This window comes from Trachurus trachurus (genome assembly GCF_905171665.1).
Source record: "Trachurus trachurus genome assembly, chromosome: 1".
NCBI classification, from domain to species: domain Eukaryota; kingdom Metazoa; phylum Chordata; class Actinopteri; order Carangiformes; family Carangidae; genus Trachurus; species Trachurus trachurus.
The window spans coordinates 28,807,415-28,833,554 of record NC_139891.1 but is presented as its reverse complement, the minus strand read 5'-3'; the positions used below and the strand labels follow the sequence as shown (position 1 = coordinate 28,833,554).

Here is a 26,140-nt window from a genome sequence, read left to right as displayed (position 1 = left end):
CCGTATATGCTGCTGCTCCACACGGTGATTATTGCAACCACTGTGACTAAGACATTGTTTACTGCACTGTTATAAAAAAAACAATAGATTTATTATTCTGTTTTAAAGTTTCTCTTAATTTTAGACGTCCAGCTATGATGTGTCTATCCACGAATGTATGAACAAAGCCAAGTTCTCCTGGTGATCTCTTCAAAAAGACAAACCGTAAAACCGTCCGTGACCTTTTCTACGGATGGGGCTCGGAGGACGCAGGAGGAGAGAGGCCCAAGGTAATTCAGCAGAAATATGAGCAAATGTTCTGGCTTGAAACTGCTGCAAACTGACCAGATACAAAACTCTGAATGAGCCACAGAAGACGAGACAGAAAATAATAAATGCAGTAAATCTAGTTTGGCTGCACGAGTCACATGGCTCCTGGAGACGGCAAAAAAATATCTGCCAGATGGAAAGATCTCAACAGCTATTTCATGGTTTTTGCTGTTAAATTTTGCACAGGTCTTTGTGATGCCCAGAGAATAAATCCTATTTATTATTGTGGTGTCTCAACAACTGCTGGACAGATAAAGACAGATTAGCCCTGAGATACACATGCCGCCTACAGGATGATTAATAATCATTGAGATGTAGCGCCATCATCATGCCAATATGTATTGTATAAGTCTGTTGACCATATTGCAAAATTAATGATATTCCCATCAGCCTTAATTAAACTCATTGTTTATTTAAAGCTACAATAGGATAAATCTGTTGACATTTTCACAGTGAGCATGCAGTTATGACAAATCACTGCTGTTGTGTTAGTTACAGCCTCAGATGGTGTGAGACTGTTGAACTGCTCCAATTTAAGTCCAGCACTTCCTGATAAATCTAATGTAGTATATTTTTATTAACTTTTCCCTATACAGACTTATTCTCTTTGAGTACATTTGTCATTACTTATTGTATATTTATACTATTACTACAGTACAGAGACCTGAGTACTGCATCTCCTTCCTCATGTTTCATGGTGTGAATGACAATTAAAGGTCTATCTATCTATCTATCTATCTATCTATCTATCTATCTATCTATCTATCTATCTATCTATCTATCTACCTATCTATCTATCTATCTATAAAACACAGATTAAACAATGAAACATGACAAAATATAACAAATTTTATTGATGCGTAGCGTGTTACCATTCAAGAAAATTAACCATCCCACCCAAAACAAGTCGAGTATTTTGGTATCACAGCTCGTAGCGGCTACCCTTTCAGTTTGTCACTTTTTCTGTCGTCGAACATGTACAAATTCACAACATCTGTCATGATAATCATTATAATCATTATAATCTTTTAAAAACCAATATGATAAACGATACTCTTCACAATCGAAATTGGTAAAAAATTATATGGACAATGGACGAAGCCGCTCAGACAACGAGCACATTTTACTAATATTTAAGGTTTTGTGATAATAATTGTGTGAGCACAAATTGCATTTAACTTGTCTCACGGACATCCATGTCTCTGCAACATGAGGCATTAACTCCATCTTGTGGTGCAGAGAAGAACTTTCATGGATGATGGTGGAGGTTAGAGCAACACGTCAATTAGGACATTTTTCCAACCCCAATGTGAAATGTAAAAGCCCTGAGAGCCTGCAGGTGTGTGAACATGATATTTACTTCTTATTGTTAACGTAGCAGGTTGGTAATTCCCTTTCTCTTCGCTGTGGCGACCAGCGAAGCACACCGCATCATTAAATGAGAAAAAAAAGATACGGCCAAAAAAACACAGGCAGCTTTAATTCAGGTACAGCTTTTAAGAAATAACAGTTCTTACAAAAGTCAAGCATCACATGTGACACACAAGCTGACCTGAGCCAAACCTTGTTATATTTAAAATGTCAAAAATAAAAAGACATAGAAATTCAAAAAATAAAATTCATCGTTAAAAAACTGTGAGCTGCTGACAAAGTTATGCTGCAGACTGTTGATGTGTACAGTTACTTCAAAAAATCACTGCTCGTTGTTGAAAATGGACTTATTAATAAAGTTTGTACCGGTCTATCATGGTTATGAACAACAACAACAGTAAAAAAAAAACACCATTAAATTAAATTAGGATCCTGTTTGACTTCTGCAAGCCTCATCTTGTTGTCGAGTTATGGTATTCTCCCGTTTAAAACAAAATTACTATAAAATGACACAACTTAATGGTCTAAATCAGCTAACAAACGGTTTCTTTAAATATGAACCCTTATTCCCCTTGACCCTCATCCACCTCCTTTTTGATCTCCGACGCATTTTTGTCGTTTTCCTCTTCGCCTTTCTCGTCTTCCTGCTTCTTCTCTGCTGTGTCCTGTTCCTCCTTTATCTCCGGCTCCGTGTTGGTATCCGTTTTCACCGTTGTCACATCAGGCTTTGGTGCGTCCTCTTTCACTACTTCCTGAACATTATACTTTCTATACAGCGTATAGTCTTTTACCACACTGATGCAACACACGGCCTTGATGACCTCCACAATGATTGTCAGTTCTGGGTTTGTCAAATCCACTTTGTTTTTGGGATTCAGCTTCCCCACAAGACCTGCAATCGTAAAAAAAAAAAAAAAGAAGGTAAATTCAGCTTCATAAATTACTTATCGAGAAGTTGAAATTCACTTTTTAATTTTTCTGATTGATATTAGTTGGATTAAACAGACTCCTACCTGCAATTGATTTGATGATTTCGTCTCTCTTGTTGTGGCTGCTGTTGCGGGCCTTGAAGGCGATCTGATAGGTACCACAGTTTGGGGTTTTGAACCAAGGCTCCAGGAAAGTGGTCAGGTACTTCACCATATCATCCTGGAAGGCCTTGCACGTTCCAGTCACCTGGATTAGATCAAAAGAGGGATCACACACAACGCAGACAACAAGAATAAACTCAATAAATACTCAAACATCAAGTTTAATTGTTAAGCAAGGCTGGATGTCAGGCAAAACTATTCATAAATGCAGTGTTAAACATTTGTGAGACTGTTCTAATTTAGATGTGCGCGTCTTTAGATGTGTCAAATAATGCTGATGTAAAATTATGTCATTTTCAAAACCACTAGCGTACTTGTCGTGTTGTGTCGCTCCCATTGAGAATACAATGGGTCACGCCGTCAGGTATCCCAGCATGCTTAGCGCAGCGAAGGTGACGCACGGCGGCACGACCCAATGTATTCTCGATGGGAGCGACGCGACACTCCACGAGTTTGTCAGGTACAGTGTGGCTGCACCTTAAAGGGATAGTTCAACATTTTGGCAAATTGGCCCATTGCCATAATTCCTATAGTCATAGCAGTAGGTTTGTTACCTTGAATTGTCGGTGCAAGCTATTTTTAGAACGGCGGAGCAGAGCCGCGAGCTGCTCAGAGCTACGCTACGGAGGCTCATGGGATTTCTTGGTTTCCCTCATCAAATACACAATCCAACAACTCCAAAACGCTCTGGTGGACAAGTTGTGACCTGCACATTCACCACACTATGAGATAATAATGTAACGTTACGAGACAGAGCCGTTTTAGGGGTAAATACAGAGACGGTGGTTTTGCATGAATTTCCCTCTAAAACAATTCTGTCTCGTAACGTTACATTATTATCTCATAGCGTGGTGAATGTGCAGGTCACAACTTGTCCACCAGAGCGTTTTGGAGTTGTTGGATTGTGTATTTGATGAGTTTGATGATGGAAACCAAGAAATCCCATGAGCCTCCGTAGCGTAGCCCTGAGCAGCTCGCGGCTCTGCTCCACCGTTCTAAAAATAGCTTACACCGACAATTAAAGGTAACGAACCTACTGCTATGACTATATGGCCAAAATGTTGAACAATCCCTTTAAGAAGTAGACATGATTGTCAGGTTTTAGTCATCTCAGAGCTGAGCTGCTCATAAATCCCTCAGCCTCATGTAGAATAATGCATTTCTATGTATCAAGTGATCACTGGTGTTATATTAAACACAGTTCTTACCGGAAGCATCCGAAGGATCACACGGGACTTTTTCTTCTTGGTGGTGTGGAGATCAGACAGGATGTGATGAACCAACTTGTCAGATTCTGGGACAAACGCAAAAAAACAAAGTCAAAGTAAAGCCACTTTACAGAGAAATAATCACTAACTCTTCATTCGGTTAAATAATTACCCAGATTTTGAGTTTTGATGAAGATGACATTATTCGCTCCGCTGTCCAACGCCTGGAAGCGCCGCTCCGGTTTGGTTCTGGATGCTTGCAGCTGTGCCACTTCCTTCTTCAGAGCGACATCAACGTCTTCTTCCTCGGCCTCTTCGTCTTCACTGCTGCTCCCGGCATCATCTTGCAACTGTATCAGTCATAAAGATGGAAATTTCATTATATGTACCAAGAGTTTGAATTGATTTTAGTTTTCTCCAAACCAAGTCCAAAGAGACAACGTAAGAAAACAAATTTTAGATATCATCAAACCAGACAGAGGAAACCATAAAAAACTAAAGCCAGCTCAATTATTATTTGTTCCTGACTTATATTTTTATTGAATAACAGTGTCAGCGTTACATCAGCTATTCCTGTGTACATTTTCTTTTTATGACTCAACCCTGAGCAAAGTCAACACTGAAAAAGGAAGCAGGTTGACATGTAGTTTAAATTGACATATGTTTAAGGAGCAGTACATTTCAAAGCAACAACACACCCTGGCTACCACAATATAAGAAACAAACACACTTTACGGCTTAATTAATACAAACTAACTTCACAATTTAACTTATATCTTCTACTTCTTTTACTAGCTGCAATTCACTTGTCCAACCTGCTCATGATCCCAGTCTGGACACAGAGATAATCTCAACCTGCAGCCCTATGTAGCTGTATATGTAGCTTTCCAACACAAATAATGATATATTTATATTTATATACTGTGTCCTCTGGTTAAAATATTATTTAGTGTAACTAACTGGACACATGCTGGTGTTTCTCACTCACCTTCTCGGGTCCATAGAGCTTGTCTGCGTACTCATTGAGCAGATTGAAGGCCTCCGCGGTGCACTTCCTCTCGTTCATGTTGCATGTGATGAGGATCCCCTCCATGCCCACCTCCAGCTCCCTGCAGCCCTTCCACCGCTTGTTGTGGTGCCCATACCGCTTCTTGCTCCGCTTCCTCGAGTCGTTTTGCGCGGCTGACATGTTAGCAGAGAGGATTTCGTCCTGCTCCAAACCCTAACCCTTGTATTTTTTTTTTTAAAAGCTCAGTAGCGGCGGGCTACCCTTCTTGTTTTGGTTACTACTCAGGCGGCTTCGGCTCGACCACGCGAGGTTTTTTTTTAAACTGCGACGGCTACGACGTAGGAGCCACGATAAGTTCACGTTTCAGTGCAAACATGCGTTCAAGTTGAAAGTGCGGCTATTTCAGGTTTCAGGGGAACGACCGACGTCTCATTCAGTCACAACATAGCACGCTTTTCTTTTTTTGGAGAGTCCGTACGGCGTGCGAGGAGGGACAAAACTCCTCGGCGTTCTCGCGAAACAAAAATACAGTAAACTCTTCTTCTACCCTTTATTGGGAGTTTACTGGGGGTTAGCATACCTACAATTTACACTTTCACAGGGTATAATTTAAAAATACCGACAATTGCTTTCAAAATAAGTACGGTTCTTCATGGCATGGATTCAGCAAATTGTTGGAAACATCCTTTCTTGTGATTCTGCTCCATGTTCATTTGAACGCATCATATAATTTCTGCAAATTTATCGGCAGTAGCCTACATTCATACTGCATCTCTCCCCCTCTATCACACAAGGACATTTCTCAACTCGCATTCACAAGGAATTTTGTTATTTCCCCATCTACAATCCATAATTTTTATTAAACATTTCAGAATATCCATAGAAATCTCTGCACATATATAGGGACAGGGCGGGGTTTTTATAACCAACACTATATGCCCATGATGACCTTTGATTCCTCAGGTAGCGCTGCATATAAAACCTGAAGGATTGTACAAAGGAAATTAACACATAGACTTACAAACTCTTTGGAAAACCCACTCTGGAGAACAGTTTGCCACTGAATCTACAAGTGCAAGTTATTTACTGCCAACTTATTTGTGCCCAAACACATCTGAGATGGACTGAGGCAAAGTGGGAAAGTGTGCAATGATTTTTCTTTTAAATCATGAATGTGTCCTTCCAAATAATAAAATAAATATGAAGACAAAGAGCATCCAGGATGTAAACAGCACAAACTCTAAAACCCAGTTGTACACCAGTTGGAAAGAATTCAATTTTATTTTCATTATATAACATTTAATTTAATCTCAAAGCAATAACATAATAATTACCTGTTTACTACTGATTTCACACATTACAAATATCAGAGACAAATGACTGTCGCAAAATCATAAAAACAACAAATAGACAGCAAATCGTTAAAAAGGGGCTCAGTAACTCAGTAGTATATAAAATGTTTAAAAAAAGGCGTTGATTTGATTTATGTGTGTACTTCATAAAAGGAGAACTCTCCAATACATGTGGTAGTGTAATAAATAAATATTCTTCATTTTCTTCAAGCAATTCTCTTCAAGGCTTTTTCTTTTTTCCCTCATTAAATTACATTTAGTCATTTAGCAGAAGATTTTTTTTTTATCAAGGACTTACAATTAAGGGAATAAACTAAAGCTTTTCCCAGAGGAGACACAGTTTAACCAACAAAGTAGAGTTATACAGGAACCATCTTTGTGGGAATCAGTCATACTTCCCACTGAAAATGTCTGTTTCTGTACAACCTTAATAGCTTTTTCTTAGTGTTGACCTTTGTTGAGGATGACAGTTCACAGCTGAACTGATCTGACAGAGAGAAACTGAGGACCTGACAGCAGGAGAGGCCACTACTGCACTGCTGCTCTTCATTAGCGACGACTCCCATTTGAAGAACTCACACCCCTTCTGGATCCTGCCCCCGCTGCCCGACCGGCGGACCGGACAGCAGTAAAACCCTCGGCCTTGGTTCGGACCACCGTTGGACACGACTTGGCGCTTTGCACGACGGCCGCAAGAGCACAGTGGGGATGTGATCCTCTGTCCCCCTCTTCTTGTCACAGACATAAAGGAATTATTGGTAGATGATGAGAGGGTGTTGGCTGACAAAGAGCGGAGGACGGTCTTAGAGGTGTTTAGAGAAGTACTCGAGGACGGGTGAGTTGGGGCTGCAGTCTGTTTTGTTGGGTCTTTCCTTGTTATAGACATAAAGGAATGATTGGTAGATGATGAGAGGGTGTTGGCTGACAAAGAGCGGAGGATGCTACTCGAGGACGGGTGAGTTGGGGCTGCAGTCTGTTTTGTTAAGTCTTTCCTTGCTATAGACATAAAGGAATTATTGGTAGATGATGAGAGGGTGTTGGCTGACATAGAGCGGAGGATGCTACTCGAGAACGGGTGAGTTGGGGCTGCAGTCTGTTTAGTTGGGTCAGTGTAGATGGTAAAGAAGGACTTTGGAGTCTCTTTGAACTTTCTGTTTTGAACGCTGACTGGTTTGGGCTTGGCAAAGGAGGTATTAGGTGTGGAGGTCTTTTCTGGGATGAAAGGTTTGTGCCTGAGTGGAGAAGGTGTGTTTGTTCTGGAGGTTTGTGGCGCCCCATCTGACTTCTCTTTGAGATGAAGAGAAGTTTTAAGTCCTTCTTCTTCTTGCTTTTTTGTTTTGGGCCTCCAAGTAACGGCCTTAGGAACAGCAAAATATGCGTCTGGCTCAGAGATCGCTGGATGCTGCTCCGTCCTCTTTATCTGGTCCGTTCTGTGTGCGGATAAGTTTGTGGAGTTTTTCTCCACACTTGTATTTTCCCTTGATATGACCTGACCCTCTGTTGAACTGTCAAAGTCTTCCAACATATAACACCCACTGTCAAAATCAGACATGTACTCGGTGTCACATTGTCCATCCTCATCCAATAGCACATCATCATACGAGCCACACCTCTCCTCTTCTTCCACTAGAAGTTCTTCACTTTCCTTGTCCTCCACAAGTTGCACTGTTGCTCTCGCTGTTTTGGAGAACTGGTTTGGCTTAGGCAGATGTGAAAGGGAGCCCAGAGTAGTGGAACACAGTACAAGGCTTTTATTGATGGCACTGAGTGGTGAAGATCCGTTTACTGTATTGGTTGAGGTAGTAGAGGTAACCGACCTCCTGCTATGACCCCACAGTGGTGTACCCGTACCAGCCAGAAGAGTCTTCGGTGATATTAGGCTTTCACAGATCTGAATAGATTCCTGAACCAAACTTGGGCCTCCCTTTGTGTCTAAATCCATCATGTTGTTCTTTATTTGACAAGATGTTGATGGTTTGTCGTCCTCTTTAATGGGGTTCGGCTTTTCTTTTTTGTTGTTGTCGTCGTCTGCAGTCTTGTTTTCAAACATGGGCTTGACCATTGGTGGCGTCTATGAGAAGAAAATAAGATGAGTGATAAAGTCAGCCACTCACATACAGTAATATACCCCATTCCAGATTTCCTCTGAAACTGTCAAGGTTGTGTTAAAGGTTATTTGGGATTATATTGCACAGCCTTTTGAGCTGCATGTTTAATTATCTCGCTCCGTCTCCAGAAAGATGTATTTCAAATTTCACCAAAAAACAGAATTATAAATATTTTACCACATAAGAATCAGAAAGATCATGGTTTATTAACTGCAGCAGTCCACTTTTATATTTGTTTATTTATATAAAACATCTTTAAAAAGCCAACATATAAAATTCATGAACATCTCCATAGGTTGTAGTCATCACACATAAGAGGTGCTGCCTCTGGAGTTAGAAGGGGGGGGCAGGTATTTAGGAGCTGGGATGCATCGCTGGACGACAGCCACTCACCCTCTCAAGACTTCTAGTGATTTTCATCACACACCCATCCCTCATCATCCTCGCTGCCAGCTGTGCTGTATTCCTGGAGTCATCCAAACCTGAGGAGAAGAAGAAAAACAACACACATAGGCTGAGATCTGAGGTCTGTCTTCTTTGTTAAATTATTTGGACCAAAGATTTTTAGTTTATATTTCGTACCTGAATGTTCCCTCCCCGCGAACTGTATTCCCAGATCTTGTAGCGCACCATTCAGGCCTTTGGGTTTCCTGCTGTAAAACAGCTAGAAAGAAAAAACAGAGTATGGATTTATTACAACACAAAGGCCAACATGATTAGGCTTGGACAAACTGATCATTCAGAAACAAGATAATGAACAATTTGCTTAATTTATCAACTGCTACAGCTGCGTCAGCGTGGACTTTGCTGCTTTCCCCTACTTACATCAATTTGCCTTAAAGTTGAAAACTTTACTTTAAACTCTTAAATTTGTCAAAACCATGAAATATAATTTAAAAACAAAACTTAAATAATAAGAATAACTGATAGATTAATCAATTACCAAATGTATTGTTTGGTCATAATCATAGGTTAGACAGCATGAAAGAGAGCAGATGTCAAAAAGAAAAAGCAAGTGAGCTTGTACTTACCCTGTATGTGCTTCTCAGGTCGATCCAGCTGTTGAGCACATCAGGTTTATGGAGCTGTTTGCGCTTACACTCGTACTGTAAACAAACTCCGAGATCCCAGTCTGATACGCAACGCAACTGGTGTCACATTACATTTGTACCAACAGATGCAAATCATTCAAAGTTCTTGTGCAAGAGTTGTTGTATGAAGACATTTTACGTGATTTTTTCTCTTTTTTTTCAGCACAGGAAATAATCTGTTTATTAACTGAGCTGAGACCACATGAGTTGGTTTATCAACTTCATTACCTATAATTTATGGCCTCAACAAGGTCAATAAAAACCAATAAAAAAGACTTTTACCTGACCATGTGAGGAAAGTACACAGTTTTTGAGAGGGCGAAGGTGCAGAACATCTCTGTTGTCTGTTGGGAAACACCAAACCCTTCTCCACCTTTAGATTTTGCAGCCAGCGGGAGAATCGAGAAAGACAGATCTGAATGGGGATCCCTGCCTCTACTTGCACCTGAGAGACATAGAAATGAAGCAGACAGTGACGCAACATAAAACCACATAGAGATAAACATAAACAAAAAACGGCAGTGGTCTTTGTAGTTGTATATTTATGCCTATGCACAGACACCTGTGTTATCCCGGTGAGCTCAGTGCAGAACTTGGACAGGTTGGGGTGCTCCTGAGGTTGAACGTATGTGTGAAACTCTGACTCCACCTCTCCTGAGGAGGTGTTCAGCAGGACGGCTGGAAACTCAACTACAGGAAGGTGGAAACACAAGAAGGAGAAGTGTTATTGGTGATAAAGATGGGAAATATGTGTGGTTCTATAAGAAATACAGTGGCCTGCAGAAGTTTGGTCACTCCTGGTCAAAATTTCTGTTAAAGTAGAAGGTGAAATGATCTCCAAAAGGCATAAAATTAAACATGTTTGCAATATTTTAAGCAATATCAGTATATCATTTTTGTTTTCTACAGTTTTAGAGTGAAAAGGGGAAACAAAGCAGCAGCCTGCAGAATAACAGGAAACGCAGGAGACTTGATCTCTCAGATAACTTTGACCAAGGTATCAGACAAGATATTATTTACTATTTACACTCTGTGATAGTTTCCAAAAGGGGGGCTACTAGGTACTTAAAGAAACAAAAGAAAGGCCAGCAGCACTCGTGTCCTTCTCATTGTCTTTTATTTCATACTGCGTCGGCGCTTAACATGTACAAACCGGTTTCGACAACGTCTTCCTCAGTGTGCAAAATACAGCAGGAAGTGATGCATTTAAATACTCACAGGTGTGGTTAATCACTTGATTGATCAGTATTAACATTCGAGACAAATAACAAATTGCAGACATTAGAAAAATAGAAATATGTAGAAAAATGTAACAATATATAGAAAAACAACAAATATTCAACAACCCAGACATATCAAATATCACAGGCAAATCCACAGGTAAATAGACCCATTAAAAATCTTTTTTAATGGGTCTATTTACCTGTGGATTTGCCTGTGATTACATTTTTCTAATGAATTTTTAAATGCATCACTTCCTGCTGTATTTTGCACACTGAGGAAGACGTTGTCGAAACCGGTTTGTACATGTTAAGCGCCGACGCAGTATGAAATAAAAGACAATGAGAAGGACACGAGTGCTGCTGGCCTTTCTTTTGTTTCTTTAAGTTTATCTTTTGGCCGTGCACCTCTTCAGTTTGTTCCTGAGAGTTTTGTTGGAGAGTGCGTGTTTTTCTTTGTCTTTGGTTTTGGGCTACTAGGTACTAACTATGCAGGGGGCTCAAACCTTTGTAGTGGGCCCTTTTCCTTTTCTGTCATTTTGTGAAATGTAAAAAATAAAAATGATACTGTTTAAAATGTAAAGGGATAGTGTCATTTGTAAGTTTATGCCTTTTGGATATCATTTCATCTTCCACTTGCTTAACTAGTGTTCACATTAACAGAAATTTTAAACAGGGGTGCCCAAATGTCACTGCACTGTACATAGGCTATATATTGAAAAGAAACTAAACTCTACTTACTAATTTCCTGGCTGCAGTTGTTTTTCTCTTGCCAGCAAGTGGACTCAAAGTCAATCACGATAATATATGAGAATATTTGATCTGAAATAAAGCACACAATATTATAATCATCTAATTTAAACATCAACTTCGCAGTTACACGTTTTCAAGTCAGACAACCATAACAACAACAACTCACTTGACACCAGAGATTTCTTTGACCCAGAGGACTGGCTCCGCTGCCTCAACAACCCGAGCTCTCTGTGGAGACATTAAACCTGAATTAGCGCTAACACGACAACTTCTTTCTTGCACTAAATTACCTTAAAAGTTCACGTTGAATTCGCCAGAAATGCGTTAGTTTTTTTGTACACATTAAACACGTGTCTTTGTCTTTCCAGTTTGTTATTTGGCTAGTCAACAACAGGCTAATGTCTGGTGGTTTATCGGTCACTTACTTGGCCAGTTTCTTTGTCGACATCTTCTTGGATCTAGTGAACCGGTGAGATGTTTGTGACTTTACCAGGCAGTAAAAAATAAAACGTGAAATTAATAGTTATCAGAGTCTAAGAGTCGCTAATTTTAAAACGTAAGAAAACGCGCTGCTTTTTTTGAAACATAATGATCCACGATGTTGAGCTCGATTAGTTTCGTCTGTGAGGCGTGTAGTCGATCCGAGTCGATCACAGAAAAGCAAACGGAATTGACCGAACTAAACTTCCGGTTTTACTATGTTCTATCAAAATAAAAGCATATAGATGACTCACGAATACTATAAAGGCATAACGATATAGCGTTAGTCTTATATATATAAAGTAAAATATAACCAGAGAACATTTAGTAAAGACTGTTCAATTTTAGCGACACATACGGACTCACTAAGGCGATACGTTAATTTATTTTGAAATTCAGAAACCGGAAGTCGTGCTAGTGCACACGAACTTTACGTGACACTAGTAACGTACAGTAGCACCGGTGTTGTAGCCATGTGTTTTTACCGGGTAGCTAAATAATGTGGATTTGGAACCAGCTGAGCCAATAACATCTGGTATTTATTCATTTTTACAGTTGTTTTTATTCTCAGACATAGATTTTAAAGTAAATATGCTGCACTCCTGCATCGTAAATGTAGTTTAAACTCTTCTTTGGACGTGTTTGCTAGTGAGGTACCCGGCGGTATGTAAACTTTCGTGTGTTAGTTACTCCAAGAAACTGACCCCTGAGAGAAGTTCAGCCACTTGACTAGTGAAACCATTTAATCTTCGCTGTTATTAGACACATTTAAAGTTCATACGCCTTGCTTTAATGTTTAATATAGCCTACATGAAACACACAACCTAGAAAAAAACATCGAAATCACATCTGGACAAATCAGCCATACAATAACTGTCTTTACATGGCAGCTGCAGCTCGATATATTAAAAACAACATTATAATACTGTTATGATATGTCTCTAATGCTCACATACTCAAACCAAAAAGACCACCCTGTTTAAGTAACATGAACTGCACTTGTTTCTATGACCACTCTGTAAAGACATTTGTATTCAAAAATCTATATACAGTAGGCCTATCAATATCTATATCTTAGTTTTTGTTTATTTAATCTTTTATGCATCACTTGTGTAAGAAAACTTTACTTGTCTAATTATTAAATCTAAAATACTTGATGTTATTCTTCCAAATACCAATGCAACAGGACAAGGAAGGATGACTATATGTATCATGGTGGTGACAAATAATGATTTAAACAAGTTTATATCAGAACAAAGAATAAATGAACTCTGTAAAGGCATTCAACACAAGATATTAGGAGATGTTTTCTTGGGCTACAAGAATTTACAACAAGTTATTTGTCAGTGTAGACAAGACCATTGTGGCTGTTATTGTTGAAAATGAAAGTAATCATTTCTATTTCAGTGCCAACTTTTAAAACATGATTAGACACAGAGCCTGAGCTGGCTGAACTCAGGGGTCCAATGTTTTCCCCTCATATGCACCTCAGAAGGAAATTCAATTTCAAAAGAGGATTTTGTAAAAACTTATATGGACATAAACCTGTTGAAGTTCATTATTGACAACCAGAGTGCCATTCAAGTATATATATATGTATGTATTTTTTTTTAAATTTCCCAATAGGAACATCAGCTCAAACATGGAGCCTTCATCATCATCATCATCATTGTCATCATTATCAACAAGCAGCAGCAGCGGGAAAAGAAAGAGCACTGCCCCGACAGCACATGAAGAGGCCAAGAGATTAAAAACGGAGCGGGGGGATGAGAAGCCGGAGGAGGAGTGTGTGCATCCGCCTCGCTCGCCCAGGATCTCTGTGCCGCTCGACCGCCTCCAGCAACCAATTACAGTGAATGAGCTGACGGAGCTGCTGCATTATGCCGCTCTGGGGAAAGCAGGTGGCATCAAACAGCCCAGGTAATGACTTTAGCAGCGAGATCCGATCTATTTCACCAAATAACTCGCTGTAATTTACTTATACTGTGTCTCTGCACATCAACAGTCGTAAAGACATCTAATTGAAGTCCTTTATCTTGCACATTACGCCCACTTGTATTTTTTAAAAATCTCTCTTTCTGTCATCATCCTCCTCCTGTTTTTTTCTGTCTCTGCTAGTTGGTGTCGTCTCCACCACCAGAGGAAGCTCCGAGGTGTGAATGTCGTCGTTGTGGACAGTTTGACCCAGAGTCACTTCTACAAACACTACCTCACCCTGCGTCACCTCAGGACCAGCTACAGCTCTGTGAGTGTCGAGTGGGGATGTGACGAACATACTGAGAAAGAGAAATCCTGTTCACTGTGTCTGAGTATTTTTTTAATGTCTGTCTTTCTCGGGTTCTTACAGAGGGTCACCTTCACGCCATCATCCAGTAATGTAGCGTCTGAAATCTTCAGCAGTGAAGTCCAAAGTTCATCACCTCCGCAAACACACAAGGAAATCAATGAACTGCACAAAGGTGAGATTTTATATAAATGTGATATTAATATTATCAGAATATCATGAGATGAATGTCCAAGAAATATTTAAATCAAAACAAAACCTGTATTTTTTTTTGCCTTTTCTTGGCTCTCATCATGGAAAGTAACCAGTAGTCTACCTGAAATATTTATATTTTATTATCATTATTTGTTAAGCGTCTACTATATTTGAGATTTAATGTCACATTCTACCTTTAATTGCTCTTTATCTATTTTACAGCTTCACGACACTTACTTGTCACTTTCTATTGTTTTGCATACAAATGACAAGTTAATATTGACTTAACACATAAAAAATGGCACACTGTTACAGATTAATCTACCACAATATAAAGTAGTTGATTATCACCACTGTGAGCAGCCATAACATTAACTTATTAAGATTACTTTATCTAACAAAAACTATAAACAAAAGCATTTACTTTTACTAAAGTAAAGGATCTGATACTTGTTGAAATCAGAATATCATCAGTTTATAATGCATTTTATCATAAATATCTCCCAGCTTTAATTGTTTATTTGTGTTTTTTCTCTGTATTTTTTTCTCTGTGACCGTCTGTGTTCCTGTGTTTCCTGCTGCAGCTCTGAGGAATCATCCAGTAATCACCAGGTTCGGGACACGGAGGAGAGGACAAACAGCGTACGTCCTCACCGAGGAGGAGATGATCAGGAGACACTTCCCTGTCAGAGGTGAATCTCTGTCCGAACACATCCACAGTAAAACGACTCAGTCTGAGAGGAAAGTTTACAAACCCTCAGCTCCTCCTGAGTCTCAGCAGAAATCTGTCATGTGTCACTGTTTCACCCAGCATCGCCGAAATGCAGTGCCACTTTTTTAGGTCACTTTGTGCAGTGAAAAATGTCTTTTTGTGGACATGGACACCTCCACCTCCTCACAATTTTGTATCTGTTGACACAGGGATAACAGGGTTTGAGGAGTTTGTGAGCACAGACAGCGTCGACTGTGTGACCGACAGCAGCCCTCTGTTCGGACTGGACTGTGAAATGGTGAATTGCTCTTAATTATTATTTTACTGCAGTTTCAAACACATTCATATTTCATTCATTATTGATTGGCAGCATATGCACATTCTAGATACACTAAAGCACTGGTTCCCAACCTTTTTTGGTCGTGACCCCATTTTGATATCACAAATTTCTGGCGACCCTGCGATCGCGGCTGCCAATCAAGATGCGCCAGCTTTTATTTGAACTCAATTTATATTCAAGACAGTGAAAATATAGAATATAGTTGTTTAAGATTGTGTGTGGTGTTTTTAATCATAATTTTAAAAGAATGATAATTAGTTAATAGTTAGTAATTTCTTTTAAAATCAATTACTAGACATTTCAGGCGACCCAATTTCAATTCCAGGCGACTCCACGTGGGGTCCCGACCCCAAGGTTGAAAAACACTGCACTAATGTCACAGACTAGATTTGGTAAATATGTGAAAAATATTTCAAATTAGTGTTTTAAATGGGCGATTTATAGTCATTAGTAGTGTAAATGCTCTTTTTAAGGCACCGTTTATAAGTTTTGCAATTGTTGCATAGCTTCCATCAGCATTAAAAGCTGTTTGTAATCTCTATTATGTCTTTTCATCTACTGAAGTTAGGTCACTTTGCCTCCGATTCGCCCTGAAGATGAAGTGCCACTCAGAGCAGGAATTATAACCTCTTGTTTTTGTAAATGCAACAATAGCTGAAGCCTCTTGTGAAGTAAAGTGACAATAACAACCACCTGCTCCTGGCAAGAAAACATCTTCAACGGCAGAGAAAATGAACAAATGCTTGAAGGGAAAATTAAGACCAGTAGTTTAAATCCGCTTAAAAAAAACAATAAATCCAGTTTTATCAAGTTTTTTTTACCAAGTGACTGTAAGCTTCTTTAAATGTGAGCGTATTAATGTGACTGGTTGTAGATATCGATATTTACCACCTCACAGAACGAGCTCCGTCACTTTAGAGGATTTTTTTTATTCCATTCTCAGTATTTTATCTGAAGAGCAGCTCAAATTGTCAGACACCTCCTCTGGCTGCAGCTGTCACCCTGCCGAGTCTGCAGCACATCACTGCGTTCTGCTTCACCTCCAAACCTAAACCGTGTTGAGCTGCTGTTTGTGTTTGAACGATTTTCACTCCTTCGTTTTGCTGCTTCCTTTTTGTTTCCTTCCCTCTCAGCATCCCGCATATGGTGATATTATGACTTCCGCTGACAAGATCTTGTCACAATATTGCGTCCTGACTCATTCCTTTATTTCCAACTGAGCTGCAGATGATGATTGCTGTTGTGCTTCAGTGTTTTACAGAGAAAGGCAATGAGCTGGCACGTGTCTCTCTGGTGGACAGCGATGGGAAATGTGTGTTGGACGAGCTGGTTAAGCCTCAGAACCGCATCCTGAACTACCTCACCCAGTAAGCACACACACAGACACATGTTGTATTATTAATAACCAACATCATCACATACTATATTAAAGGTTAAAGGGATAGTTCAACATTTTATCAAATTCGCCTATCGCCATAATCCCTATAGTCACAGCAGTAGGTTCATTACCTTTAATTATCGGTGCATGTTGTTTTGAGATCGGCGGGGCAGAGACGTGAGCTGCTCAGTGAACACAATGGAGGTGAACGGTGCAGGTCCCCTGTCCCTCATCAAACTCATCAAATACACAATCCAACAACTCCAAAACGCTCTGGTGGACAAGTTGGGACCTGCACATTCACCACGCTATGAAATAATCATGTAACATTACGAGACAGAGTTGTTTTAGAGGCAAATGCAGCCGGAGCTACATTCCTGATACGGCTGCTGGGCGGAGTGATTTCAAAAGTGCAAGTAGTTCAGAGTATTTGCTTCATGTGTCATTATGCATAATTATTTCATAGCGTGGTGAATGTGCAGGTCACATCTTCTCCATGAGAGCTTTTTGGAGTTGTTGGATTGTGTATTTGATGAGTTTGATGAGGGACAGGGGAGTTGTACCGTTCACCTCCATTATGTTCACTGAGCAGCTCACGTCTCTGCCCCGCAGATCTCAAAACAACATGCACCGATAATTAAAGGTAACGAACCTACTGCTATGACTATAGGGGTTATGGCGATAGGCGAATTTGCCAAAGTGTTGAACTATCCCTTTAAAGGTAATTTCTGCCCTGCGCCTCCTGACAGGTTCTCTGGTATCACCGCTGCGATGTTGCGCCCGGTCAGAACGACCCTGAGGGACGTCCAGGCGAAGCTGAGGACGGTGTTGCCGCGGGACGCCGTCCTGGTCGGACACTCGCTCAACAACGACCTCACAGCTCTGAAAGTGAGTGACGACCGACCGACACGCCGCTGATCTCTGCTTCTTTTTTTTTTTTTTTTTTTTTGCAACAACCGTGAATTGATCCTGACAAGAAAGAGTGCAGTTCGAGGGGGTCTTGAATCTTTCATGAGGACGAGGCAGGTGAAGCTTTGCAAACACACACCGCAGAGAAAATTCAACAGGAGTGTGTGTTTAGTGAGAAAATGTTAGAAAGTGTTTCTTTTTTTTTTCTCTCTCTCTCTGTTCGGCCTGCGAGGCGAGCTCAGATTTTCTGATTCAGATACTAACGGGTACAAAACAGGAGCTCAGTAGTGTACGAACAACCTAGGTATTTTCATTCAGGTGGGACTTTATAACAAGCACCGACATTCATTTTTCAGTTTTTTTGACCTATGCCGTGTGTGTGTGTATGTGTGTGTGTGTGTGTGTGCTCCCTGCAGCTGATCCACCGGCATGTTATCGACACATCACTATTGTACAGGAGAGAGTTTGGACAGAGGTTTAAACTCAAGGTGTTGGCGGAGTCGGTGCTGAAGTAAGTTCACTCTTCCCCTCTGTGTGTGTTTGCATCTCTCTCTTTCTCTCTCAGCCGTCATGACTTATTATTCAATTGTCCACTCGTGTCCCAGGAGGCAAATACAGAGTGAAGAGAGGAAGGGTCACGATCCCATCGAGGATGCGGTGGCAGCCCTGGAGCTGGCTCAGTATTTTATTAAAACAGGACCTTGTCAGGTAAAGTGTCACTCTTCTCCTACCACACAAATACAAATACAAAAACACATGCACATGCACATACAGAGCTGACACGACATCTCTCTCTGTCAGGTTGTGGAGCATCATATGGAGGAGCTGTGGGGATACACAATAGAGGAGGAGGAGGAGGAGGAGGAGCTCACTGACGCTGCACCTGCACCTGCACCTCCACCAAGTCACAAGTACTGAACCCGATGCAGCCTGTGCACCTCTCTCTTTGTTTCCTCTACATCCACTCACACCATGTTGTCCACCCTTTGTCTCTCTGAGAACTGATGCGTATCATCCTCACAGTTTCTGGTCTTGGTACTAAGTCAGTATTTTTCACTTCTAAAAAATGGAGCTTTTTCAAAAAAAGAGCCGTGTTCTGTCTCCTGCCTGAAATTGTCTCCTCACAAGTCTGTAATGGATCATTTCAGCTGCAATCACAGGGTTTGTGAGGTTTAACTGCCCCACTATCTGAAAATCCAGTTGGGAGAATAAAAAAGAAAAATCTTTTATCTCCAGTGATTCAGGTCTGAAATCCTTCTCCTCACACGTCCTGGTGATGATACATTTGACAAATTCTCCGCCCTTCCTCTTCTTTGTGCAGGTTTGCCGACATATTGCAGACACTCGGCCGCTCTGTCGCCTTTTTCGGGCGGCGTTCGGACGTCGCTCTGGATCTGTCGCTTCAGCAGTGGCACAACTCTGACAAAGAGGTTAGAGAGGTTTGATTTGACCTTCACCCGAGTAAACACTGTTTAGCTGGACCCTGAAACTAGCAGAGTTTTGTTGGTTTTCCTGTTTATCAGATAAGAATAAGTCTGACTTTATTAAAGGAATAGTTCACCAAAAGATGAAATTCTAGTCCAACGAAATCCTTATATGAGAGTCAATAGCGCTCGACACAGAAACATCCATAAAACTACACAAAAACCTTGTAATCTTCCTCCATACTGCTCGTCCGCTGCAATCCAAGTGTCCTGAAGGGATATAGTCCAGAGTTTACTCAAACTGACGTCATTTAGGACATTTTTACAGCCTAAACAGTCCTGTATTGAAGTTTGCCTGGGACGTGCTCTCACGTTAACACGATTCACTACGGAAGCCGCGGCAGACAAAATCTTTCTTATTTCTTTAAAAGTATCAAATCGCAGATCCCTCTTGTTTTTGTGTGTCACTCGGTCACTCAGCAGGATGTAAATACCGATGTTGCGAGTTTTCATGGATTTTCTTCCATAGTGCAAGCGGGTGCATGCGTGAACGTGAGCGCGTGTCCCAGGCAAATTCAATACAGGACCGTTACGGCTGTAAAAATGTCCTAAATGACGTTGTTTCCAGTAAACTCTGGACTATATCCCTTCAGGACACTTGGATTGCAGTGGACGAGCAGTATGGAGGAAGATTACAAGGTTTTTGTGTAGTTTTATGGACCCCCCTCCCGGAATTCTTGAATTTCAGTTTTTGGTGAACTATTCCTTTAATCCCCAAAGAGAAATTAATTCGTCTGGCAACTCATCTACCATTTGCAGAAGATGAAAGAAGATTTGCAGAAGATGTTATGATCCCTGTGGTATTTAAGTTAACATAACAGTGTTGCAAAGTTTTGATAGAGATTCTTAAATGGCAATTTCTCCTTATTTGAAAAAGAAACAATAAAGTGACAGAGTAGGAAATGATGCGTGAAGTTGCTTGTTTGGTTCAAAACATAGATATATAGATATCAGAAATGTCTTATCTTTATTTCCATCCTCCCCTTCATTCTTCACCTACATCTCCTTCTTCTTCATCCTCCTCTCTTCTCCAGTTGTTGTCGTCCTTCAGGAGACAGACCAAGCGTCCGTTCCTCTCTGTGCTCCACTTCTCTTCCCTGAACGGGTGCGTTTCTCGTCAGGAGCAGCAGAATCAGAGGGTGACCCACTTATTTGAAACATTATACATGTCAAATGGCAGACTATTAGTTTACTGTATAATTTACTGTATGTGTGTGTGTGTGTGTGTATTTATCCTGCAGGTGTGTGAAAACCTTCGCGACATGTGTGCAGTGTTTGCCGGGCCGTTACCTGCAGGTTTCTCCGAGAGGGAAGTGAAGCGGCTTTTTTCTTGCTGTGGACCGGTTCGGAGAGTCAAAATGTTGGACACAGCTGTCAGGGTACGTCTCACCTGCGTTATTATCCTCCTTTTCCTTTAGAGAAACCGTTACCACCTGACCAACGAACAACCGAAAAGCTCTTAAGAGACGGTGACAGTTTATTTTTTTCTGAAATGGTAAAGGTAATGAGTATTTACACAGACACACTGGAACCCTTTTCCTTTAGCTGTATTATTGTGAAAAAGGAAACTATCTCTTTGATGCCCTGTGACCTTGATCTGGTGATAAAACATATTTCCCGCTGCCTCAGGTTCTATTAAACCTCCTCTCTCTCTGTCTCTGGATGTGCTTTGGTCTCCAGGTTCACGCAGAGATCGAGTTTGAGCTGCTGGAGGGAGCTGCACTGGCTGTAAAGACTTTGAATGGACTTAATTTGCAGGGACAGTCCATGAAGGTAACTGCCTATTTTTCCTCTTTATGTTGTAGTCAAAGGAATAGTTCACCAAAAAATGAAATTCAGTCATTATTGACTCACCCTCATGCTGATGAATACTCCGGAGTAGTAATGAAAACTTTATATGAGTGTCAATAGGGCCTGACACAAAAAGGTCCATAAAACTACACAAAAACCATTTAATATTCCTTCGTTCTGCTCGTCCGCTGCAATCCAAGTGTCCTGAAGGGATATAGTCCAGAGTTTACTCGAAGTCCGGTCACGTTCGCATGCATCGTGTGAACACGAGAACGCGCCCCAGGCAAATTCAATACAGGACTGTTTAGGATGTAAAAATGTCCTAAATGACGTTGTTTCGAGTAAACTCTGGACTATATCCCTTCAGGACACTTGGATAGCAGTGGATGAGCAGTAAGGTGGAATATTACAAGGTTTTTGTGTAGTTTTATGGACCTTTTTGTGTCAGGCGCTATTGACTCTCATATAAGGATTTCGTTGGACTATGAACCGGCCTCCCGGGACTCCAGATGCACTTTGAGAAATAAAAAACTACTCTGGAGTATTCATCAGCATGAGGGTGAATTTAATTTTTTGGTGAACTATCTCTAACATATCATATTTGTCCAGTTTTAAAATGAAACTGAGAGAAGCTGTGTTTTGTCATAATATTATATTGCAATAGATTACTACTATATTAGGCAATCATGTCAAGTTGAATTCAAGCATGTTATTACACCTGTGTTGTACATTTATTTATGCTTTAGGTTATCTCATATGTATACTCTTCTATAATCATGTAACTATTTTATAATCATGTAAAAAAAATATATTACTCCTCTTGATCATGTCATGTCTATAATCATGTAACTATTTGATAATCATGTAATCATCCTCTTGATCGTGTTAACTTATTCACATTGTACCACTTAATATGCATTTTTATAATCTTGTTTACGATAAATGATTTCATGTAATTTTTCTTTTTTCTTTTGTACTAACACTGTATTGTTGTGTTTGATTTAATGTGGACCCCAGGAAGAATAGTCTTCATCATTATGTAGACTAATGGGGATCCAAAGAATACAATACAATAAACAATATCTGTGTGTGTGTGCTGTCTCTAGGTCCAGAGGCCTGTTAATGAGTCAATGTTGGACCTGGATCTGACTCTTGATGCTTTGATGGATGACGTTCTCAACTCCAATCAACTCTACGCTGTTAAATTAAAGCCCCGTGTGGCCGAGCACATAAACCTTCCTCCAAAGGTCAACGGACACACATTATTAGACGGTGTTAAAACAGCGAACGGGTCGTGGCCTTGTTGTAGAGTGAACGGCAAACAGCTGCCAAAGCTCAAAACCACCAAGTGTGAACTGTCGGAGGAAACGGTCAGAGACACGTTCGGTCACTTCGGGGCGGTGGAGAGAATAATCCTGTCCGCCAAACCTGGAAAACGCACAACAAGACATGCGCACATACGTGAGTGAGAAGCTGCAGTTTTCACTCGTCACTGCTGTAAGTTACTGTGCACAGATTGTGAAACGTGCTTGTGTTTGATCGGCAGAGTTTGAGAGTTCAGAGGGCAAACTCTCAGCCCTGAGCTCCTCCGACGACCTCTGGAAGGAGGAGTTCGTCATCTGTCCGTCCCTGACTCCGCCCCACTTGAAGTCATGGGCTGCCATGGCAACGGCAGAGACTCCAGTGGATGTTGAGGGGGAAGACGAGGAGAGGACCCACATGCACACCGATCCGCAGGTAAGAAACAGGTAGATGGTTGTTGTACGTTTTTAAAAGTCACATATTTTACACTTTATTTGAAGTTATAAAACGGAAAGGTGAAATCCGGCGATCTGATTGGTTGTTAACCGTGGTATAATTAAGCAATATATCACGGCTACTATTCTAAAGCCTTATCACAGCTAGGCTATCACTCCGCGTCAGGCACGTATGACTGGTATGAATGGAAGTTGTTGTCATGTATCCATGAAAACGGACTGTTGCGGTCCGTAGCAAAAGACAGTCGGTGTTTTTACAATGTTAAAAAATGGACTAAAGTAGTTGAATTCACATGTTTAAGGTGAACTTTCACCTCCGGGGGTTAACAGTGGTAGAGGAGAAGCTGTGAGCCTCCCCTCTGATTGGCTGACTGTGTTCTGATTGATTTAATAAAAAAAATATATCAGATTTCATGTAAAAGAACACCGCATCCCGTGGGGCTTGAGGTCTTTGTGATGTTGTGACATCACAAAGTTACAGAAGTCCTGACAGCTCATTTGAAGGCCCAGTATCTAAAATCAAAAGTCGCGATAATCTCACTTTATACAATAAAGGACCTTAAATACAAGTGTGTAAAGTTTATGTGTGTAGCATGTTTCGGTAACACCTTATAATAAGTACACACTATTAAGCATTGGTTAAGCTTTAAATAATGAATTCATCATTTATAACACATGAATACTCATTGGTATGTAATTTATAAACACAGTTAAAATGTTTACTCATCATTGATACACACTGACTGTATTTATAAACTACATAGTAATGAATATTCATGCGTTATAAATGAAGAATTCAGTATTTATTAATGCTTAATAGTGTGTACGTATTACAATGTTTCACATGAATCCACAAAAATGAGTCTTATTTAAAATCTGCCATTGTGTCTTTTTATACCTCAGCATACTAACACATTACTCATTAGTATGCAGCGAGCTACCGTTGGGTGGATTCAGGTATCTTCGCTTGTAAGTTAGTTTTTATCTCACACATCTGAGCCTGACAACCGGCAGCAGACTAATCAAAAGCCTGAATAACACCACAGTTCTTTTTTTTTTTTTTTTTTTTTTCTCTGGTGCCGTCCTCGAGCAAAAGAGGAAAATCTGTCTCTCCACTATTGGCAATTATTGTGTTATACTGTATGTGACTATTGGCTCTGAGGAATAATTTTCTCTTATTTCCTGTTTTCTGCTTTTTTCTGCTGCTTATTTCTCCTTTTTTTTGGTGTGTTATGACAGAAACGGCCACATGGGGCTGCTGGTGTAGTTACAGTCGTGTATACTTGGTCTGCTTTGTGCCCGTGCTCTTAAAAACACAGACAACAGCTGTTTGGGAGATGTTTGAACATCATAGTTGAGAGGCTGTTTGGGCTTTCAGCTGCCAGCCTCAGTCAATTCTCTCTACATCTGCTCTAGACAAAGATCTCACTTAAAAAACGAAGCTTTTCAGATTAAGGGTGGCTTTGTGAGACTTGTTTCCCCCCCTGGCATCTCTCTGCCTGACAGTGTGCTTGTGCTTTGTGTCTTGACATTTCTTATCATGAACATGTGATTGTTGAAGCCTCTTGAAGCCGGAGGATTGGAGGAGGTTGTGAATAAGACAGTTACAAGTGTCATTTGGTTTTTGAGAATATGCATGATGCACTGGTGAAAACCTTGGAAACTAAAGTAGCTAAATGTTACCTGAATTGTGTCACTAATAATAAAGGAAAATTAAGACCTGAGTGTACTTTGGCTCCAGTTTCCAAGATACAGCAGTTAAGTAATGATTAAAAGTTCGTCTTAAAGTGGAGATACATTTATAAACTTCCATTTCGTACCATTTTCATTGCTCTACTGCACTTTCGGAGTTATGAGACATCGTGATCAGACACCCCTCCCTCCCTTAGGCAGATATACTCCTCTGTGTAGATAATTATAATCTTTATAATGAAATATCTTGAAAACGTTAGCCAACCAGCACCTTCATGTTTTTTTTTTTTAATTCATGATCCAATCGAAATATGTAAGAATGAGCACTTCATCATCTTATCTCGGAGGTCAATAATTTCCCAAAATGTGTAAACCAATGATGTCTAACAACATACTGTCATTTAAAGGAGACAAATTATTCCTCTTTTCCACAAATTAAAATAGTTCCCAGGTGTCTTAAATACACCTTTGGTCAAAATACCCCATGGATTCACTTTCTTTATTCACTTTTTTATCATGCTTTTGTGGTATTTAATCATGTCCTTCTCTTTTTCACTCATGTCCTACTTTTAGATCATGTTTCATTGGCCTTACTGTGTTTGTTGTGCATCTGCCGTTGTCTTTATGTAGTCTGATGTCTCTGTGCTGTTTGTCGGCTGTATGTTTTTTTTTTTTTGACGTGGCGATAAAATAGTTTCCCCATGTGGGATCAATAAAGCTTACCTAACCGAACCTAGTCCCGCTCACCGACTGGACCGAATTATAATTCTGAGATCGGAGGGGAAAAAAACGCCCCGGTTGCTTGGATGTTTTTCAACCAATCACAATCGTTGTAATGGATGAGGAAGGCGGGACTTCCGCCGGTTGGCTCGTTCCGGCCAATGAGAGGCTAATCGCAGCAGCAAACTTCCTCCAGCTCAGACTAAACCTAACCTAACCTAACCTAAGGATCAAACATCACAGCTGTTTTCATCTGCTCAGAACAGCCCTGTTCAGAACGGCTAGTTTCAGTGCCTGTCCCTTTAAATGCAAATGAGCCACTGCTAGCCCCGCCCCCTCTACCGGGACTCACAGGTAGGGGTGGTGTTATGCAATCTCGAAAACTAATGACATCATTGGAAGACAAGTGAGGGAACAAACAGCTCATAAAACCACACGGATTTCAACCTCGGGAGCCTGAAAATTACAGATTCTTTTGTCAATTCTCACAGTTTGGGGGCCGGAAGGCAAGACAAACACCACCAAATATAAGTTCAAGAGCCTTCAAAAAGCGATATTTCCATAATACGTCCCCTTTAATGTTACCTGCAGGACGACCGCACAGTGCAGCACATGATGGGGAAGCTGGACCGTCGCCTGGGGAAGCTCTTCAGATCTCTCCCAGACTGCACCTTGTCTGTGGTGCTGCTGCTTGGACGCACCGGGTGAGGACTCTGACAGCGTCTCGGGGGACAAATGACCTGCAGCCAGATTAACCATTTCTAATCCGTTTCTCTCCTCTCTCTTCTTTTCCCTAGTGCTCATGGGCACAACTACCCTGGTTTGTGCTTCATGGAGGTCAAGTGAGGACCTCACAGAGAACAGCGCTCCAGCTCCAAGCATAAAC

At 40.6% G+C, this 26,140-nt stretch overlaps 3 protein-coding genes across 3 annotated transcripts; 1 reads left to right on the top strand and 2 right to left on the bottom strand.

Moving 5' to 3' along the window:
* Window positions 1-1,258: 1,258 nt before the first annotated feature.
* thumpd1 (THUMP domain containing 1) lies at window positions 1,259-5,428 on the bottom strand. The gene is made up of 5 exons (XM_083983660.1): window positions 4,968-5,428; window positions 4,152-4,329; window positions 3,980-4,065; window positions 2,694-2,856; window positions 1,259-2,572 (listed from the first exon to the last, which is right to left on the bottom strand). The coding sequence occupies exons 1-5, from the start codon at window positions 5,166-5,168 to the stop codon at window positions 2,244-2,246; spliced, it is 957 nt and encodes a 318-aa protein (XP_083839786.1). The 5' UTR covers window positions 5,169-5,428; the 3' UTR covers window positions 1,259-2,243.
* Window positions 5,429-6,725: 1,297 nt separating this feature from the next.
* Window positions 6,726-12,084, bottom strand: eri2 (ERI1 exoribonuclease family member 2). The gene is made up of 10 exons (XM_083972412.1): window positions 11,938-12,084; window positions 11,679-11,740; window positions 11,501-11,581; window positions 10,102-10,229; window positions 9,822-9,984; window positions 9,480-9,580; window positions 9,031-9,112; window positions 8,842-8,930; window positions 7,835-8,411; window positions 6,726-7,627 (listed from the first exon to the last, which is right to left on the bottom strand). The coding sequence occupies exons 1-10, from the start codon at window positions 11,958-11,960 to the stop codon at window positions 6,768-6,770; spliced, it is 2,166 nt and encodes a 721-aa protein (XP_083828538.1). The 5' UTR covers window positions 11,961-12,084; the 3' UTR covers window positions 6,726-6,767.
* Window positions 12,085-12,451: 367 nt separating this feature from the next.
* Window positions 12,452-26,100, top strand: rexo5 (RNA exonuclease 5; the record flags this gene model as incomplete). The annotated part of the gene is made up of 19 exons (XM_083972286.1): window positions 12,452-12,527; window positions 13,619-13,912; window positions 14,111-14,237; window positions 14,340-14,451; window positions 15,056-15,163; window positions 15,393-15,481; window positions 16,775-16,890; window positions 17,651-17,789; window positions 18,227-18,321; window positions 18,416-18,518; window positions 18,612-18,721; window positions 19,132-19,240; window positions 20,329-20,433; window positions 20,536-20,673; window positions 20,975-21,067; window positions 22,192-22,546; window positions 22,632-22,822; window positions 25,846-25,958; window positions 26,052-26,100. Exons 2-19 carry the CDS (start codon window positions 13,635-13,637, stop codon window positions 26,098-26,100), a joined length of 2,430 nt encoding a protein of 809 aa, XP_083828412.1. The 5' UTR covers window positions 12,452-12,527; window positions 13,619-13,634.
* Between the last annotated feature and the right edge of the window lie 40 nt (window positions 26,101-26,140).